This window comes from Grus americana, chromosome 4 (genome assembly GCF_028858705.1).
Source record: "Grus americana isolate bGruAme1 chromosome 4, bGruAme1.mat, whole genome shotgun sequence".
Lineage (NCBI taxonomy): Eukaryota > Metazoa > Chordata > Aves > Gruiformes > Gruidae > Grus > Grus americana.
Window position 1 is genome coordinate 63,140,450 of NC_072855.1, and position 18,857 is coordinate 63,159,306.

An 18,857-nucleotide genomic window follows, 5' to 3' on the forward strand; every position below is an offset into this window, starting at 1 on the left:
AGGTCAAAACTAGAAAAGGTATGCATGCAAAAAGTAGCAGTGAAAGTAGGATGCTTCAGAATGTGATAGTTGAACTAGAAAAAATGTGTTCCTTTTCATGTGTCCTAAATCCTGATTGCATCCTAATACCAGATTAAAGTAGCTACTGTGTGTCTTTCCACTAAAAGCCTTTTGAGTTTGCCTGACTCTTGCTGCATGAATATACAAAACTTGTGTCCCTTCTTGCTTTTGAGATCTTCTTCATCTGTGGTGGGGCAGGACAGCAAGCGGGAACTAATCTAGAGTCAGTATGTAGAAGGCCAGCTCAAAGGGCTCTCACATATTATACATATATGCATGTAAATGCTTCCAATTGAAAGGGAGTGGTGCTGTTTCTGAGAACTAATAGCACTATTTTCAGCTTCAATGATTGCATGTGGCCCAGACAGAAGCTCTTTAACATACCAGCACAGGCAACCAGTGCCCTCTGTTGCTTTGTGCAGGCTGCCCATATTCACAGTCCATACCTGAGGCTGGTAGCAGCTGACTTTGGGCTCAGTGTCCCGTGTCAGGTGGAGCTCTGTTGCAGTTCACTTCTTGTCCTGCCCCAGCTTGCAGCATTCATCCTACATTAGTCAAACTGAGAGTAGTGAAACCTGAGGGTTTGGGGCAAGAATTTTCCTGTGCAGAAATCCTGTCAAACTGCTGCCAGACATGCCTTTTCTGTGCTTTCATTTCCAAGGGCTAGAGTATTCTTGGCTAGAGGAAGTTGTGGCCTAACAGAAGCTAGCCTGGTGAGTAAACCAACACTGAATAAGGGAGCGTTCAAATACTTATTTGTTATTTGGGGAAAAGATGGCAAGTAAATATCTGTTATTTCATGTAATCGAATGACTGGTTTCTGTTTGGGAATTAAGCAATGCCATTTCTCTTGTACAGTCCCTTTTTTGTATCCCATAAACTTTATTATCATATCCTAGAAAGAGATTGCTCAAGATGCATTAGTGTCATTCAGTCAGTTGATTAATTATAAAGAGAGGTGGTGAAATGTGGTGAACTTTGCGTGGTGATCTTTTTAGGGGGATGAGAATCTGCCTTTCCTACAAGGCAAGAGAGGAAGATTTTTCTGGCAAACAGCGACAGAAAGAAAAGCAGGATCTTTCTCAGTACTTGCTGTGCTCTGAACAACTGCTGCTGTGAGCCTGGCCTCAAGCTGGGACTGCAGCAACATCTCTCACCAAGGAGAGGGGTAGGACACGGTGTGTGCAGTGGTAGGACTGTGAGGGGGGCCTGGCAGTGGGACCGTGGGTGCTTCACCTGGACTGTCATTGATCTGCTGGATGGCCATGGGCAAACAACTCTATTTTTCTGCCCTTCCTTTTGTCCCCACCAGCGCTGGTGTGTCCTGGTGCATAGACTGCAGGGTACTTGGGCAGCAGGTATCTCTCTTGAATTTTTGTACACAAATAAATCTTTGGGCATATTTACAAAGCTCTGAGCAAAAGTGAGACTGTAAATGCTCTAGTGCTTGTGGGAGGCTATTATAAGACAGATTAATAATTAGTGTCAACTGCCTTTTCAGGACTCCAAGCGTACCTATGTATTCCAGCTTAGAGTGACCACTGTAACAGAATTAATGTGTATTTTTGCCCCACTTGGCTGAATTTGGTTGAAGGATATTTGGTTGACATGACTGAAGTGGAGAAAGAACCCAAGCATTAGGTTGTCTCCCTTCTGCTTGCTTTCTTGCTGCTCTTTGTGCATCTCCCCCTTTCAGCCCATGAATTTTGGTGGAGCAGCTACAGTGCAACCTGGCTCTATGGGCACAGCACACACCCTGGGGAGCCCAGCAGCCTGAGGGCTTCCAAGTGTGTGGGGGATGGTGTCTTGGAGTATACCTGTGGTGATAAATCACTGGTGCCAAGTGGTGTCTGCTTATAGGAACCTTGCTGAAAGTCAGCACTGGGGCTTCTAAATAAAAACTTGCAGATTTTATTTACTACAAATCTTGCTATTGCCCATTTGGGCCATTCGCTGGTTTCAAAAGCACAGAGAGGAATAAGAGACATTAAAGTATAGCCCGAAGCTGCTGATAATTAGTGTGGCTGCACTCCCTATTCACGTGTCAGGTACCAGACCTTTTATTATTTCAAATGTGGGGATGTGATTTTTGTTTGCCTTTACTTCTAGCCAAGAAGAGAGAACAGCTGTGCTGTCTGTGATTCTGATCTCAGGTCTCAGACAAGTAGTTCTGTTTCAAAAGCAAACTTTGTAAAGAGCAAACAAGAGGAAAATGTACTTTTGAGTGTGGTATGACCTCAGGAAAGCTTAAGCTTCATTTGACTGTTTCACTTGACAAAGTTTTTGTGCTTAAGGAAATGAGGCAGACCATCAAAGCCAGACAGCCCCTAAAATCAGTGATGATGCAGTACATACAAGTTTAACCCGTACGATCACTTTTTTTTTCCTTGACATGAGTAGAGGTTAGAACTTTAGGTTTCAAACAATGTTTTTGTTTGTTTTTTAATTATTGGTCTACTCTAACAATAGTTAGTGCCCTGAGGTACTAGATAAGCCAACACCACAAAAACACCACTACCCCCGCAAAAAACCTTTTATATGGGGGGAAGAAGGCACTAACCCCAAATAAAACACTCTTTCTGGGATTACAATGGACAAGTGAGAGCATGTCATGTTTCAGGTAGAAGTGCATCTTCTAGATTACTGATTCAACAGGCTAGCCACAAAATTGAGAGCAAAATTCTTAGAATACAGCAATATTTCTCAAAGCATGAAAGAAGCAGTAGCATTGTTATTGTATAATCCCTACCTGTTTGATTCCTACCTACAACAAAAAAATCCCAACACTTAATGCCATCAATTTTGTTCTGCTTCAAAACATGAACTCTGCAGCAGCAAGGCACAATCCAAAGCCCCATCTTTTGAAGTTTCTGCTTCTCGATACTTCATGATAATAAATGTCTCATCCCTTTCTTGTTAAGAGACAGCAATACAAATGGAAAGGATTAACAACAGGACACTCCTGTTGTGGTTTGTAGGTTAATTGCTGCCCCTGCGGTTTGCAGAGAAGACAGTGGGAATTACAGCCTATAGGGCTTGTGTAATATGATTGTAAAGCTTTTTCTTTCAGTACATGCTGTCCAGAAAAGAACAGAAAGCAAGAGCGGAGTTGCTTCAGAGTGGTTTCTTTTCCTTCTCCATTTTATTATGAGGAGGCATAGGAATGCTTTCTGACTCTGCCTGCTGGTGCATCCCTCCTGCACCTTCTGCTTCTCCAGGCTGTCTGCTGGCACATCCCTCTTCTCATCGTTCAGCCCCAGCCGCAGCTGAGCACCATGCGGCCACTCGCTCACCCCTCCCCCCCCGGGGGAATGGGGAGGAGAATGGGAAGAAAAAGGTAAAACTTGTGGGCTGGGATAAGGACAGTTTACTGGGACAGCAAAGGAAGAGGAAAATAGTAACAACAGTACTTATAACAGAATGTATAAAACAAAGCAATTTCTCACCCGACGACTGACTGGACACTGAGCCCACACTCAGACCATCCCGGAGCTGCCTCGCCCCTCCCTGACTAGCCCCCTTTTATGCTAAGCATGATGTCATAAGGTATGGAATACCCCTTTGGCTAGTTTGGGTCAGCTGTCCTGGGTATGTCCCCTCACAGCTTCTTGTGAAAATTAACTCTGTCCTAGCCGAAACCAGGACACCTCTGTAGAGGCTTCGAGAGCATTTGAGTGGCTTAGAGGAGTTCTGTGAATGCCCAGGGTGGCCAGTAGCAGTGAATTGCTTTGCTATGTACATGCTCTCAAAGTCCTCTAGGTCCCCTGTGAGGCTGCTAGATCACTCTCTACTTCATTACAAAGAACCACTGACACCTGCAGGTCTGGTTGAAATATTTTTTTTCCCTGTTTACCCCACACACGCACACTTCCCATGGTGGCCATTGCCTTTGCCTTCTCACCTTCCTTCAACAGGTCTCCCAGCTGATTCCTGTGCATCACTACTGTCACAGTTAGCCAGGAGCCTCTTTGGGTGGAGTGCAGCCCTCCACTTAACTTCTGCCTTGCCTTTCAAGAAATCACAGCCTCTTAAGTCAGACGTAAGACGCTTATTTTGATCCAGGATGAGATCTCTTACTCACTGCAGATTGCACAGCTGGTCACTCAGTGAGCACATCAAAGTTGAAGACAATTAATTTAGAGGTACTACAGCATAGTAGTGAGGTTGGTTGACATTCCTATACAGAAGGGAAAGCAAGCCCTCTGCTAAGCAAAATCTTCCTCCTTCATTCTCCATGAAAACATCTTTGAGCCATGAATGTACTTACAGTTTTTTCTGAAAGGACCCACCTCCTGGTAAACCAGTTTCCACTAACAACATCTGTGAAAGGCTGTGTTCAGTTTCTGCAGCTTCATGCTGCCTCAGAACTTTATGAACTGCTGAACCCAACAGCCTAGGGTGCTGATTTCTAGCTCCAGCTTTTTCATCAGTTTCCATCTGTTCTGGCATAGAAAGCTGCATATTCCTTGGTGACTTTCAGTGGAGGCGAGTCACCCATAAGCAGGTCATGCCACAGTACAGCATCTAACCACAAATCCTGGGCTATAGTGCACTCACACTAACCTGCTCAAACAGAAAAAACCCCACCAAAACCAACACACAAAAAAAAAATCCCAAGCAACAACACTGTGAAATCAATGTGCCTGTGCCCAGCACCCCAGCTGCAGCATATGCAGGTGTGTTCAGGATTGCTCTGAGGCTATCACTGCAACTGATACATGAAACGTCTCAATTTATTAAGAGCTCAATCTTTGCAACTCACTTTAAAAATACTAGTGCAGGGTTGTTTCTTTGTGCATTTGAGATGAAAGCAGAGAATAGTGCTGAGTATTACATCATAGTTTGGTTTTTTCCCCACAAAATCTCAGTTTAACTCTTCTAGTCATGCCTTGTTATCCAGGTTTTCCTTACCAAAAATCTTAGTTGGTAACATCCTTAATGTGTGAATTGTTCACATCTTTTAAGTTCCAGACTGTTGTTGGAATCTGTAGTAGTATCTCCAGTGGGTTTTTTAAAATGAAAGAATTTTCTAACAATGTAACTTACATGCCATGAACAGTACTAAAAAATATGTAACAAGTTAAATAAAAATTTGCCCTTGACTTCAATGGGAATGGGACTTGTCCTTAAAGCTGCATCAGCAATAGCTCAGTTGTAACGCTTATTATCCAGGAGTTTAAATGAGAGGATATATCCACTGTAGCTGTGTACTTCCTGATTATTGGGCTGCTGGTGAGAAAATTTCTGAAGGCTCTTGGTAGGTTAACTAGGGGTATCCATTACTTTTTTCACTTTACCATCAAAGAGCAAGACCCTATACAGCCCTGGTGTACCATAATTAGGGAGCAGTCTGCAGACTCCTGACTGCATTTCTTGTGGACCTTTGCAACAGGAAAAGAGGGTGCTGACAGACAGCCTTGTGCCTGAGGGAATCCTATGGATTTACTGCTTCCCAGTGCAGTTCCCTTTCAGAGTGGAAGCAGTTGCTGGGACATGTTTTCTTATCACATGCTTATCTTATCACTATAATATTTGTGTTTCAAGGTATTGAGTAGTCAGTGAAATGTATGTGGCCAACATCTATTTATAATTTTGTCTTTTGTAATTGGGAACTCCATTGTAAGTAAAAGAACGCACAGCCCTTCTCAGGCTGGTCCTGTTAGAGTTTTGTGAGCTGCTTCATCCCAGCCGTAGGCAGTGATTATGGAAACCATGCTGAACACTGAGGTCTATCGAAGCCAAAGGAGGATTCATATATAGGCAAACTGACATTGGTGCATGTGATGGAGTTGCCTGGAGTATTTCATAGATATGCATTTGTATAGATTTTTCACTAGTGGGGCTGCCAGCAATTGCATATAGGAGGGATACCAGCAAAGACTGTAGGGACTGCCTTTGGTATTTCCCCTCCAGTGCTGGCACTGTTGATCAGCAATTTTAAGTTTGTGAGTGGGACAAGAAAGAATTTGGGGTGAATGTAAAGACAGTCTCAAAAGGAGACGGTATGTGTAGGGGAGAAAATTGGAGAGCCAGCATCCTAGAGATTAGAGGCTGGGGTTAGACCAAGTCTGCTTGACAGCATCAGTAGGAGAGTTGTGCATGCAGCTCTTTGGCTGTTGTAAAATCCTTTCATTCATGGTTTGGCAGGCTGTTTGGGTCTAACAATCCTTGATTTGAAGACATCTGTTTTGAATCACCATAAAGATATATGCTAGGAGAGAACAGCCCTTGTGAAACCTGTACTCTACCAAGAGTCAATGTTGAACATAGAGGCAATGCTCCATTCTGGGGCAAGCCGTGGTGCTCCAGCCTGAGTGAGGACAGATCCTGGGACATGAGAAGGTGCCTTGCAGGAGGGCTGTGCAGTGGTTCCTGGTGATCAGTTTCAGAGAACAAGGGCTGCAGGATCTCTGCTGCAGCTCAGCTGTGTGTCCGATAGTCACGCCAGGACCTCTCCAAAGGACAAGGGAAAGCAAGCAGGACAAACGCTTGTCAGCATGGCCCGAGCTAGGCTCTGCATTTACCTCTCTGCGAAGTGGAATGGGCTGAGGAGCCCGGCTTGTCCCTGCGGCTCCTGACCCTGCCCGCCTGGGACGGGACATCTGCCTCCCTGCCGAGCCGAGACACCGCACCGGAGGCTTCCCACGCCGTGCAAGCCCTTGCCTGTCCCTGGGCAGGGAACAGCCCAGCGCCCCCCTCAGCCCCCGCACGGCCCCGCAGCCCCTACACCGCCGAGGGAGGGACGGACGGGCACCGCCGCGGCCGCTCCTTCTCCCGCCCCCGCCGCACCCCCCGGCCTCCAGTAAGTGGCAGCGAGCGAGGCGAGCAGCGGCGGTTCCGCCCGCCCCCGGCTCCGCAGCGAGCGCGGGAGCATCAGCCTGTCCCTGCCGTCGCCCGGCCCCGTCCTGTCCCGGGGCCGTGGGCCCAGCCGAGCGAGCAGGTGAGTGCAGCCCCGCGGGACCGGGATCGAGGCGGAGGTGCCGGGCGGCGCCGGCGGGTGCGGGCGGGGACCAGGGGAGGCCGGGACCGCGCCGCGGCGGCCGGGGAGTCTGGAGATGCTGCGGCCTCCCCGGAGTGACGCAGGGCTCCGGCGGGGCGGGGGTCTGGGCAGTGGTGCTGGCCCGGCAGCACCGGTACCCCTAGGTCCTAGGACGGACCCTGTTTCTGAGGAGCGCCGACTTGCGCTGAATCCCTTGAGAAGCCCACGCCAGGTGGGCAGGCGGGCGGGAGCATCCTCTTCTCTCCTGGGTGGGTTTTGAGTCTGCCCGGTTCCTGGCGGTGTCTCTGCCAGTGGCAGACCCCTCGAAAGAGCATGTGAGATGCCCTGTAGTAAACATGGAGCATGCTCTATTTTTGTTTTTTTCTCATTACTTATGGATAAACATTGGTAAGACCTTGGAGGCATAAGATTTTATGTTTTGTGTTAGAATTAACTACTATAGTGCTGAATTACCTGTCAGTCTTTTCTTGATTCCTGTTATATACTTGGCCATAGGTTTCCTATGCTAGTAGCCAATAAAGGGTGTCATGTGGAAATAAGGATCTTTCAGATCTGACTGCTTGTTCCATTGTACAATGACGATTAACTGTGCATATACAATGGGAAGACAGAAGTTTCTAATGTTTTCACTCTAGTGCGGTTGCTATATTATGAACTTTAATAATCATGTCTTTATACAGTAAACGTGTTCTGTTTCTGGATACAATCTAAACAGTAGTTTTTTTCGGTGCCCTGGGGCAGTCACTCTATCCCTTTGTAAAGGTCATTTTAAAATGTCTGTGATATCCTTTTTTTGAAATGTGGTGACTGCCACTGCGTTTAGTAGCAGAGGCTGCCACTGTATTGGGCGTGATGACAGATTTCCTGTAATCTCCATTTTTATTCTCTATATTGTAACATTTAGTTTAGGTGGGTTGTTGTTTTGTTGTTTGTTTTTTTTTTTAATATGGTTGTATGCTGAGTTAAGATCTTTGGTTAAGTCACGTGCAGTGACACATAGAACACCCTTCAGAGTTATTTGATTTGGTACCTTGATGTGCAATGTGTTTAAATTCTCCTGTGCAGTACAGATTTACCTTTATTTCTGACATACTACCCTGTTATTGAACTGAAGCACCAGCTGTCAAAATGCTTCCAGGAAATTGGGGCAAAAGAAAAATATTATACAAAGTCACAATAAGCAAGACAGAGTTGAGAAGAAAGACCATTTTAAGGAAAACTAGTTTTGCAATGTGAGCTACCTTGTCAAGTATTTCAATTCTAACCCATTGAAGGCTGCAAACCAGAACAGAATTGTGCATTTGTTAAAAGTATGGTTATACTAGCCAGTAAAAGCATATTGCTGAAGCTTCCCAATTTATTTCTTGTTGTCTGATCAGGGTACCTTGTCAGGGGCATGTTCTTACCCAGTTCCAATAAAATGTACATTGTCAGGGGCATGTTCTTACCCAGTTCCAATAAAATGGTAAAAGAGATTGGCTTAAGACACATCATTTGGGGTTCAACCTGAAAAAAAGTTGTATTTCATTCATAAGGCAGACCAATAGCTACTTTGGGCCTACTGCTGACTGACCACAACAGCAGCATGATTGCCTGGTTAGTGTACCAGTACTTTTATAAAATTTATTAAAATAGCTTATTGATGAGACAAAAATCAAAGTCCAAGGAAACAATTGTCTGTTTCATCTAAGGTAGGTATCTCCTGTGCTGTGGTCTTCTGCAATAGCAGGATACAATTGAACAGGATTCATCAATAGCCCAAGCAGGGTTTTGGGAAAAGCTCTATATGGTGCTAAGGCCCAGACAATACAGCCCTAAGTTCATTTCTTCTCTCCTGGTGGAGGTCTCCTTAGGCTTGAACTAAATCAAACTGTAACCTGGCACTGCTGTGGCCCCCAGATGGGATTTATAGCCAGGCATTGCTCTCCGAGACTAGTTCTGGGGTACAGTGGGTTAGTGATTGAACACTAGTCTCCCAAAAGCAACATGCTAGGGTTTTTTCCCCCTTAACTTGTGCATTTAATACAGTCTGACCTAAGCAGCAGGCACTTCTTCCTTGCTCCTCTTAACATGAGACAATAAAATATGCCAAAGATAGTGTCCAGGGAAGAAGGTGGGTCATTGCAAATCTACTGAAGGCTGCTAGTTGCAGCAAGTACTTGGAGCATAAGTGTTCTGACAGAAGTCAGAACTCTTTTTTTGTTTCCCAGTCACTTTTCATGAGTAGAGAATGGAAAGAGGTAATTCTCCATAAAAGGTAATTGTTCCTTGACAGCAGTAGCTGCTGTTACATTAACAAATGTGAGCCAGTTTTAAATTATTAAGAGAGCTGCAGAAACAGTGCCAGCTGCCTGCTCTTGGTAGGAGTAAATTAGGTCTAACTTTGTACTGCTCTGAATTTGTCATCAGCAAAAGACAGCAAGGTTGATCAAACTTTTAAAGTGATGTCTGTATGAGGAAGGACTAAGCTAGGACTTGTCATTCTGGGAAAGAAGTCATTCAGGCATATGTTCAGCAGAGAGGTAGGACAGAAATTTACAAAATAGTATAGAAAAGATTAATAGACACAAGTCTTTCTGAAGCTGGCTTTTCCTAATCTTGATATCTCGGGGTTTGTACTGGAAGACACAAATAAAATGATGTAGTTCTTCATGCAAGAAGCAGACCTGTTCAATTCCTTGCTAGGGTCCTGCCAGGGTCTGCAGATACGACATTTACAGGGGTTAGAAGGGAAATGGGACAAGTACAAGGACTAGAGATCCATTGAGGATTAAATAAAGCATATAGGGCTCAGCAAATCTGAAGTTTCAGACAGTATTTCAGTAAATCAGCATGTATGCTCATCTTGTTGATACCCTTTCCTGGGCATCTCCTTATGGCCATGGTTGGAGACAGTTTACAATCTAGCCTGACCCCTGTTCTGATCAGTATGACTGTTCTTTTATGGTCATAACCCTTAAAGTTTTGGGGTTTTTAAAAATATTATTAACACATATGCTTAATAATCACATATCCTTTATGCCAGGCAGATATGCACCTACTGGTTAAATTAGTCTGTGTACTCAATAATTATTCCTCAGTGGGAAAGTGACCCAACTTTTTTTTTGCTTCTAACAATTTTCTTGCTTCAGCAAGAAGCAGCAGCTTCTCTCCTTCCTGCTGTTTGTTTCATCTTCATTAGGCTGATAGGTGCTTACACACCTTTTCTTCTGCTCACAAAAAAGAGGTGGTAGCCATCAGATCTTTTGCTTTCCATCCACCAACCTACGTACCTCTTCTCTTTGTCCTTTACTCCTCTGACTTTCAGGACTGGAAAGGATAAAAGCAGTTGATTATGTTTACTATAGTTATATATCTCAAATTCATCTACCAGTTAAATACTAAATTCATTACTTGCTATTCCATGACTATTTTTTTTCTTCTTGTTGGGGAATGAAATAAAACTGCAAATTTATTTTCTCAGCTAGGTCTCTGGACAAAATGGGGAATGGATCAGTGAAACCCAAGCATCTGAGGTGGCCGGATAGACATGTAGCAAATCTCTCTATTGGCTGTGCTGGCAACCATAAGTTTTTGAAGGACCCAGGTCTAGGCATCAGTGCGATCAATGGGCAAGCTGATGTTCTTTGCAGCAGGGTGCTTGAACTGGAAAAGGAGCTGAAGAGAAAAGATCAAGAGTTGCAAGAGGGTCAAAGTTGTGTTGCTGAGCTTCAGGAACAGCTGGCTATGCAGACTAAGGTCATAGCAGAACTCACCAAGGAACTTCAGAGCAAGTGTATACAGTTGAACAAGCTGCAGGATGTTGTTAGCACTCAAGGAGAGCACTCTCTTCAGCTTTCTCCGTTTAAAGTGGCTTCAAGGATTCAAGTCTCTGCCGATAGGAGGAGAGGAGCCAAGGAAGGTGTATCTGCAGAGCCAACAACACGGCTGTATGATTTGAACAGGCAAGCTACATTTTCCTTTGAAAAAGCAAGAGTCCGAAAGGATTCCAGGTAAGCTCATTCCAGGGGGATTATATGCTTGTGTTACAAGGATATTACTTTTATCACAATGATATCCTCTCCTCATGATAAATCAAGATTAAAAGTATCCCTCTTTTTTATATAGGCTTTGTTATTGACATAGTTAGATGCTGATTGAGTTTGTGTGTAACTTTAACCAAGAACCTGTATCCCACAGACTTCAAATTAAGAGTGGTGGGTAGCCTCTGTATTTTAGTTGAGGAGACTCTTATAGTATCTTTGGGATTTATCTTTACTGCCAGCTAAGGAGAACCTAAGTCTCTTCTCGGGTCTAGGTTTGCCTAGTGCTTGCAGCTTAAGCTGTACTCTGGAGGATTGCCTAGTGCTTGCAGCTTAAGCTGTACTCTGGAGCACTGATGAGCAGAAGGCTCATGACTTCAGGATTCTTATTCCTATAGCATGGATGGCTTGGGAAGGAGCAGGTGGCCCCAGCTCAACTCTTCCAAATGCAATAGGGACACTGATTCTGAGCTATGTATGAAGTTTGTAAGCCCAGTTTCAAGTCAGTTGGGTGTGAAATATGAATTTTTTTGTATGGTGTGATTATCCTCTTAGCAGCTTCCTCCTACCCTCCAGCTTCTGACAGTCATGGTGTAGGAACCTAATTTTGCTTGTTCCTCTTTGAATCCAATTATATTTCTAGCCTCTGCAAGAGCCAGAAATATCTGTGGTCGCAGCTGACCTTGTGAACAGAGGTATCAGACTGGTATCCTTAAACATATCTTAGACCCTCTTTTACCTTGCAGTGTAGACATAACCTGAGTATCTGTTTTAACATGGTGGTAGCCAGAATCTATCTAAGGGCTTCAGCCAGCACCTTAAGTACCTCATATCTGTGGGGAGCTTATTATTGTCTTAAGAATTCATGGCACATTTGAGTCTGTATTGTAGTAGACCTGAGAATTATCAGACTTGATTTCTCATCCATCATGTCCAGCATTGCACATTAGAGGCTGTCTTGTGAACGAGAAAGGCTGCCTGAGTCACCATAAGGAGCTGAAATCTTTGGCTAGCAGTGTTTTTCCAGAGTAAGAGAACTATACTAACATTTTATCACAAGTACCTGAACAGTTTAAATAATTGCTTGTTTTAGGAGTGTTTGTAATTATATGTCTTCTCCTTGGCATGATCCTTGTACTCAGTCCACCACATGGTTTTCTAGGGTGCTTTCAGAGACAGCATTGTAACGGCACTGAGACTGAAGCAAAGAGAAGAGCCAGTTGATTAGACAAGAGCAGCACAGACTTTGCTGTTCAAAACAAAAACAAATATCACAGCTTAAGTAATCTAAATGTAATGCTGATCATGCAATAAAAACAGAGCTAGAAATTTTCCTTCTTGATTCAGTGGCTCAGCACTTCTAAAAATTTTTTTTTTTTTTTTTGCTGTTTGCCATCTTTGTTTTCTTGTTTTTCTGAAAGATTTAGTGTAATTTAACAGGATAAAGGAGCAGTTCTCTTCCTTTTCCCTCCTTTCATCTCTTACAATCTGGTTCAGAGATTGTCATTGTTTCTGCTAAGGCTCCCATAGATTCATAACAATTTAGAACATACCATTCCTAAATTTATTCTGATATTTACTCCTGTGGAAACAACTGACTGCTTAAGTATGCACTGCATGGGCACTAAGAGCACACCATCCTCCGCTCTGTCCCCCATCATTTCCAGCTTTTCTACGATTCTGTTTGTACCTTTGTTTTCTTCCCTTCAGTACTTGCACATTCTTGAATTTTCACTTAAATTCTTGTCTTCCACAATGGTCATTAAACTTGGATTTGTCTGCTAATTATTGTCTTTAGAGTAAATAATTTGAAAGTGAAGTGGAACTCATCATTTGCTTGATTATCTAGTGCTAGGAAGTGTACCAACTTGGCCAGAGCAATTAGCTTAGAGAGTTTGCTGTGTGTTCTATTTTTAAAAAAAAAAAAAAAGTTACTCCTTAAGCTTCACTGTGAAACTAAGTAAAAACAGTTTCGGACATACAACCAAATCTTCAACTTTTAATATGAAAATATTAATTTAACATAAATGTATGAGTTTTAACTAACTGAAGAGCTCATGTAAGCATCTTTCATGGGAGTCAGGATTACAACTGAAGAAAAATTATCTTGCAGCAGCCCTGCAGGAAAGGACTTGGAGATACTGGTGGATGTTAAATTGAACATGAGGCAGCAACATGTGCTTGCAGCCCAGAAAGCCAACCATATCTTGGGCTGCATAAAAAGAAGAATGGCCAGCAGGTTGAGGGGGGTGATCCTCCCCCTCTACTCCACTCTGGAGATGCCACCTGGAGTACTGTGTCCAGCTCTGGTGCCTGCAGCACAAGAAGGACATGGACCTGTTGGAGCAAGTCCAGAGAAGGGCTGTGAAAATCATCAGAGGGCTGAGAGAGTTAGAGGTGTTCAGCCTAGAGAAGAGAAGCCTGTGTGTCGTGGTTTAGGCCCAGCCGGTAGCTGGGTGCCACGCGGCCGCTCACTCACCCCTCCCCCAGCGGGATGGGAGAGAAGTCTAACAAAAGGCTTGGGTCGAGATCACTCACTAATTACCGTCACGAGCAAAACAGACTGAATGTAGAGAGGAGATTCATCTAATTTATTACTAGGCAAAACAGAGTAGAGGAATGAGAAAATACAATCAAGTCTTAAAACACCTCCCCCCACCCCTCCCATCTTCTCGGGCTCAACTTCACTCCCGGCTTCAACCTCCACCCCCCCTCAGCAGCACGAGGGGGCAGGGAATGGGGGTTGCGGTCAGTACAGCACACATTGTCTCTACTGCTTCTTTGTCCTCAGGGGCAGGACTCCTCTCAACATTCCCCTGCTCCAACATGGAGTCTCTCCCACGGGCTACAGTCCTTTACGTCACGAACTGCTCCAGCATGGTCTCTCCCACAGGGTGCAGACCTTCAGGAGCAGACTGCTCCAGCGTGGGGTCTCTCCCACAGGGTCACAAGTCCTGCCAGCAAACCTGCCCTAGCGTGGGCTCCCCTCTTCACGGGTCTACCGGTCCGGCCCGGAACTTGCTCCAGCGTGGGCTTCCCACGGGCCACAGCCTCCTTCAGGTGCCTCCACCTGCTCCAGCGTGGGGTCCTCCACGGGCTGCAGGTGGAATCTCTACACCCCCTCATCCTTCCTCCATGGGCTGCAGGGGACAGCCTGCCTCACCATGGTCTTCACCACGGGCTGCAGGGGGATCTTTGCTCTGGTGTCTGGAGCCCCTCCTTCCTCACTGACCTTAGTGTCTGCAGAGTTTCTTACATCTTCTCACTCCTCCCTCTGGCTGCAGAAGTTTTTTTTTTTTTAACTCTTTTGTTTTCCTTCTTAAATATGTTATCACAGAGGCGCTGATTGGCTTGGCCTTGGCCAGGGGCGGGTCCATCTTGGAGCCGGCTGGCATTGGCTCTATCAGACACAGGGGAAGCTTCTAGCAGCTTCTCACAGAAGCCACCCCTGTAGCCCCTCCCGTTACCAAAACCTTGCCACATAAAATCCAACACACTCTGGTAAGATCTTTTTGCAGTTTTTCAATATATAAAGAGGGCTTACAAGACAGAGAAGACTTTTTACCAAGGCCAGTAGTGACAGGACCAGTGGCAACAGTTTTAAACTGACAGAGGGTAGGTTAGATCAGATATAAGGAAGAAACTTTTTTACATTGAGACACTGGTTGCCCAGAGAAGTTGTGGATGCCCCATCCCTGGAAGTGTTCAAGGCCAGGTTGGATGGGGCTTTGAGCAAACTGATTCAGTAGTGCAAGATGTCCCTGCCCATGTCTGGAACACTGTATTAGATGGTCTTTTCAGGTACCTTCCAACGCAAATCAATTTGCCCATCTTTTCCTCTGTCATCTTACAGTTGATCTCTTGATTAGTAAATCATCAGAGGGGCTAGAATTAAGAAAAAGTGATTTCTAGGGTATCCTAAGTATCCAACAGATCATTCCAGACATTAAAAAAATATTTTCTTAGAATATTAAAATTATCTTCAACTTCCTGTTTTACCCAGTGTTTTTAAACTTAATTTTATGCAATTAAAAATTTTCTAGCTTTGGCTTTTGGTAGGAAATAAAGTGGCAATCTTCCTGCATTTTACACTGTCCTGGTTTTCAGCTAAGATAGAGTTAATTTTCATAAGAAGCTGAGACAGGACACAGCCAGGATAGCTTACCCAAACAAGCCAAAAAGATATTCAATACCATATGATGTCATGCTCAAAAAAGGGGATAGGGGCTAGCCAGGACGAGGGGCGGCACAGAGAGGGGCAGTATGGCTGCCAAATGCTCTGAGTGTGCAGTCTGAGTGTACAGTTGTCAGGTGAGAAATTGCATTGTCTATCACCTGTTTTGTATATTCTAAATACTGCTGTTGTTATTTTTCTCTTCCTTTGCTGTCCTATTAAACTGTCCTTATCCCAAACCACAAGTTCTACCTTTTTGTTCCAATTCTCTTCCCCATCCCACCAGTGGGAGGAGGGGTGAGTGAGCAGCTGCATAGTATTTAGTTGCCGACTGGGGCTAAACCATGACAGTCCTTTCTGGCACCCAGTGTGGGGCTTGAAGGGTTGAGATAACAACAGATCTGACCAGAGTGTGTAAAAACAAAGTTGTTATATGCATTTATTATATTAGGTAAATAGTTGCTGGTCACAAATCCTACTTGCTGTATGTATTCCCTGTGATGCTGTTTATCACCTCTGGGAGAGGGGTCAGGATTCTCATTTTTGCTATACTGTGTAATATCAACTTATGACATGATGACATCAATGGTCATGAGCTTAAGCTGGTATTTGTACGTAGCATTGCTGTCATCTCCATACCTCAGATGACATCTTTCCGAATTGATTAATAATCGCACCCAATCTGTGGGGAAGACGGGGGTGAACAATGTCTCCCACTCTTTCATCTCCCCTTTTCCCTTCAGGCTGGTTACAGCTGCTTTTGAGAATTTTGAATACCCTTGGGATGTTCAAGCCAGCATGCTTCTATTGCTAGGTCTCCTGAACATGTTCCAGGTCTTGTTTAGGGTAACAAAAAATTGTTTCAACAATACCACCCAGAGATCTGCCCCAAGGCTGAATAGTCATGGGTGGCATGGCATATGGGAGAACATGGGCAGGTATCTAGAGAACTTCTCACCTCCAACAGTTTGGAACTTGACTCCTGAGCAGCTACAGGATCCTGATGAAGTGATAGAATATTTGAAAGGAAAATGCTGTGGCTATTGCAAAGAGGCACAACTTACCACCCTGTGCTGGACCCTGGCCACTATCAACCAAACACTGCTCGATAGTAGGCAGCACCCTCAGGGGAAGAGAGGGAAAACAGAGTGACAGGCACTGTGGCTACTTAAACCCGTGTGACAGGGACTGCAGCTGAACCAAAAAAACAACCCATCCTGGTATCAGTCACCCACATACAGAAGAAGAAATACACACCAAAAAAATCAGTTTGCTTAGTAAGTGATGTTGATGAACCAGGACCATCATGAGACCAGGAGGAAGAGGCAGAACTAATCACCTGATCCCTGTCCCTGAGTGAGCTGCAAGATAGGCAAAAAGATTTCAACTGCCATCCAGGCAAGCAGACCACCATGGAGAGAGGTATCCAGTACCTGAGGGAATTAGCTGTACAGGAGATGGTTTATTATGACCAGAACAAGACACACTTACCCACAGATCTTGATGAAGTCCAATGTACCTGACCCACATGGCAGAAGTCTGTACAGAGCACACCAGTGTCGTATGCCAGCTCATTGGCAGTAATGGACTGCAAAGGCAAAGATATACCAATGGTGGATGAAGTGGCTGGCCAAGTCCTGCAACACAAAGTCTCTCTTCCTCCCTCATCTTGGCTGTGGAGAAACTGAACCAGAAGGTCCAGCAACTCAAAAAGAATATGTCCTACTCCCCACCTGTACAGACCTGTATTTCAGCTATTAGGAGTACACATTCATCTGCTCAAGAGAAAGGATATAGAGGGTATGCACCATGAGGCACCCTGTGGTTTTACCTACATGACCACAGAGAGGACATGAGGAAGTGGGAAGGAAAACCTTGAAAAATCTTGACCCTAGAGGCACGACTACGTGAGTTGCAAGGCAAAACAAACACAAATAGGGATTCTTCCAGGAAAATTGCCACTCCACTTTCCAGTGCGCAGTTCCCCAGACTGAGTAGAAGGCCTATTTGTACTTACGGTCCTCCTGAAGGGACTTCTAAGTCATTTTTACAAGAAATGAGTAACGGATACAGACCATGAAAGTGGGGCCTCATGATCCTTCTGGCTTTTTGGGTTTTAAGCAGGTGGATCAGGCTTCTAAGATTGAAGTGGGTCAGGTGGATTTGAACTGGCAACATAAGGGTGAATTATTGACAGCTTGGTGGGTCTATGACACCTCCAGCCATCAAGGAAGAGATCACAGAATCACAGAATAGTAGAGGTTGGAAGGGATCTCTGGAGATCTAGTCCAACTCCCCTGCTAACGCAAGATCACCTAGAGCAGGTTTCACAGGATCACATCCAGGCAAGTTTCGAGTATCTCCAGAGAAGGAGACTCCACAGCCTCTCTGGGCAACCTGTTCCAGTGCTCTGTCATCCTCAAAGTAAAGAAGTTTTTTCTCATATTCGGGTGGAACTTCCAGTTCCAGTTTGTGCCCATTGCCCCTTGTCCTGTCACTGGGCACCACTGAGAAGAGTCTGGCCCCATCCTCTTGACACCTGCCCTTTAGATATTTGTAAGTATTGATGAGATCCCCTCTCAGTCTTCTCTTCTCTGGGGTAAACAGACCCAGCTCTCTCAGCCTTTCCTCATAAGAGAGATGCTCCAGTCCCCTAGTCATCCTTGTAGCCCTCCGCTGCACTCTCTCCAGTAGTTCCCTGTTTTTCTTGAACTGGGGAGCCGAGAACTGGACACAATATTCCAGACGTGACCTCACCAGGGCAGACTAGAGGGAGAGGATAACCTCCCTTGACCTGCTGGCCACACTCTTCTTAGTGCATCCCCAAGATACCATTGGCCTTGGCCACAAGGGCACATTGCTGGCTCATGGAGAGTTTGTTGTCCACCAGGAGTCCCAAGTCCTTCTCCGCAGAGCTGCTTCCCAGCAGGTCACACAGATGCAAGATATAGATAAACTTGTGATCAAGGGGTTGACTTGACCATGGACACTACTTCACAGGTTATCCACGGATGTGTAACATGTGCCGCAATCAAGCAAGCCAAGCAGGTAAAGCCTCTCTGGTATGGAGGATGATGGCTGAAATGCACATATGGAGGATCCTGGCAGATTGATTATATCGCACTCCCACAAACCCGCGAAGGCAAGCGCCATGTACTTACAATGGTGGAAGCAACCACTGGATGGCTAGAAACATAACCCGTTGCCACTGCCTGGAACACTACCCTGGGCCTTGAAAAGCAAGTCTTGTGGTGACGTAACACCCTAGAAAGAACTGAGTCAGACAACGGGACTCATTTCCGAAACAACCTCATAGACACCTGGGCCAAAGAGCAGTGCATTGAGTGGGTGTATCCCATCCCCTATCATGCACCAACCTCCAGGAAAATTGAACAATACAATGGACTGCTAAAGACTACACTGAGAGCAATGGGTGGTGGGACCTTCAAACATTGGGATACACATTTAGCAAAGGCCACCTGGTTAGTTAACACTAGGGGGTCTAGCAATCGAGCTGGCCCTGCCCAATTAAAGCTTCCACATACTGTAGAAGGAGATAAAGTCCCTGTAGCGCGCATGAAGAATACATTGTGGAAGACAG

The 18,857-nt window shown here is 45.0% G+C and overlaps 1 protein-coding gene across 1 annotated transcript in view; it reads left to right on the forward strand.

The window, feature by feature from the left end:
* The first annotated feature begins 642 nt into the window (after nucleotides 1-642).
* PRKG2 (protein kinase cGMP-dependent 2) overlaps nucleotides 643-18,857 on the forward strand; it is a 47,584-nt gene continuing 29,369 nt past the window's right edge. Inside the window, exons 1-2 of the mRNA XM_054823656.1 lie at nucleotides 643-773; nucleotides 10,524-11,052. Of these exons, the coding sequence (XP_054679631.1) occupies nucleotides 10,541-11,052 (512 nt within the window). The 5' untranslated portion in view covers nucleotides 643-773; nucleotides 10,524-10,540. The remainder of the gene's footprint in view (nucleotides 774-10,523; nucleotides 11,053-18,857) is intronic.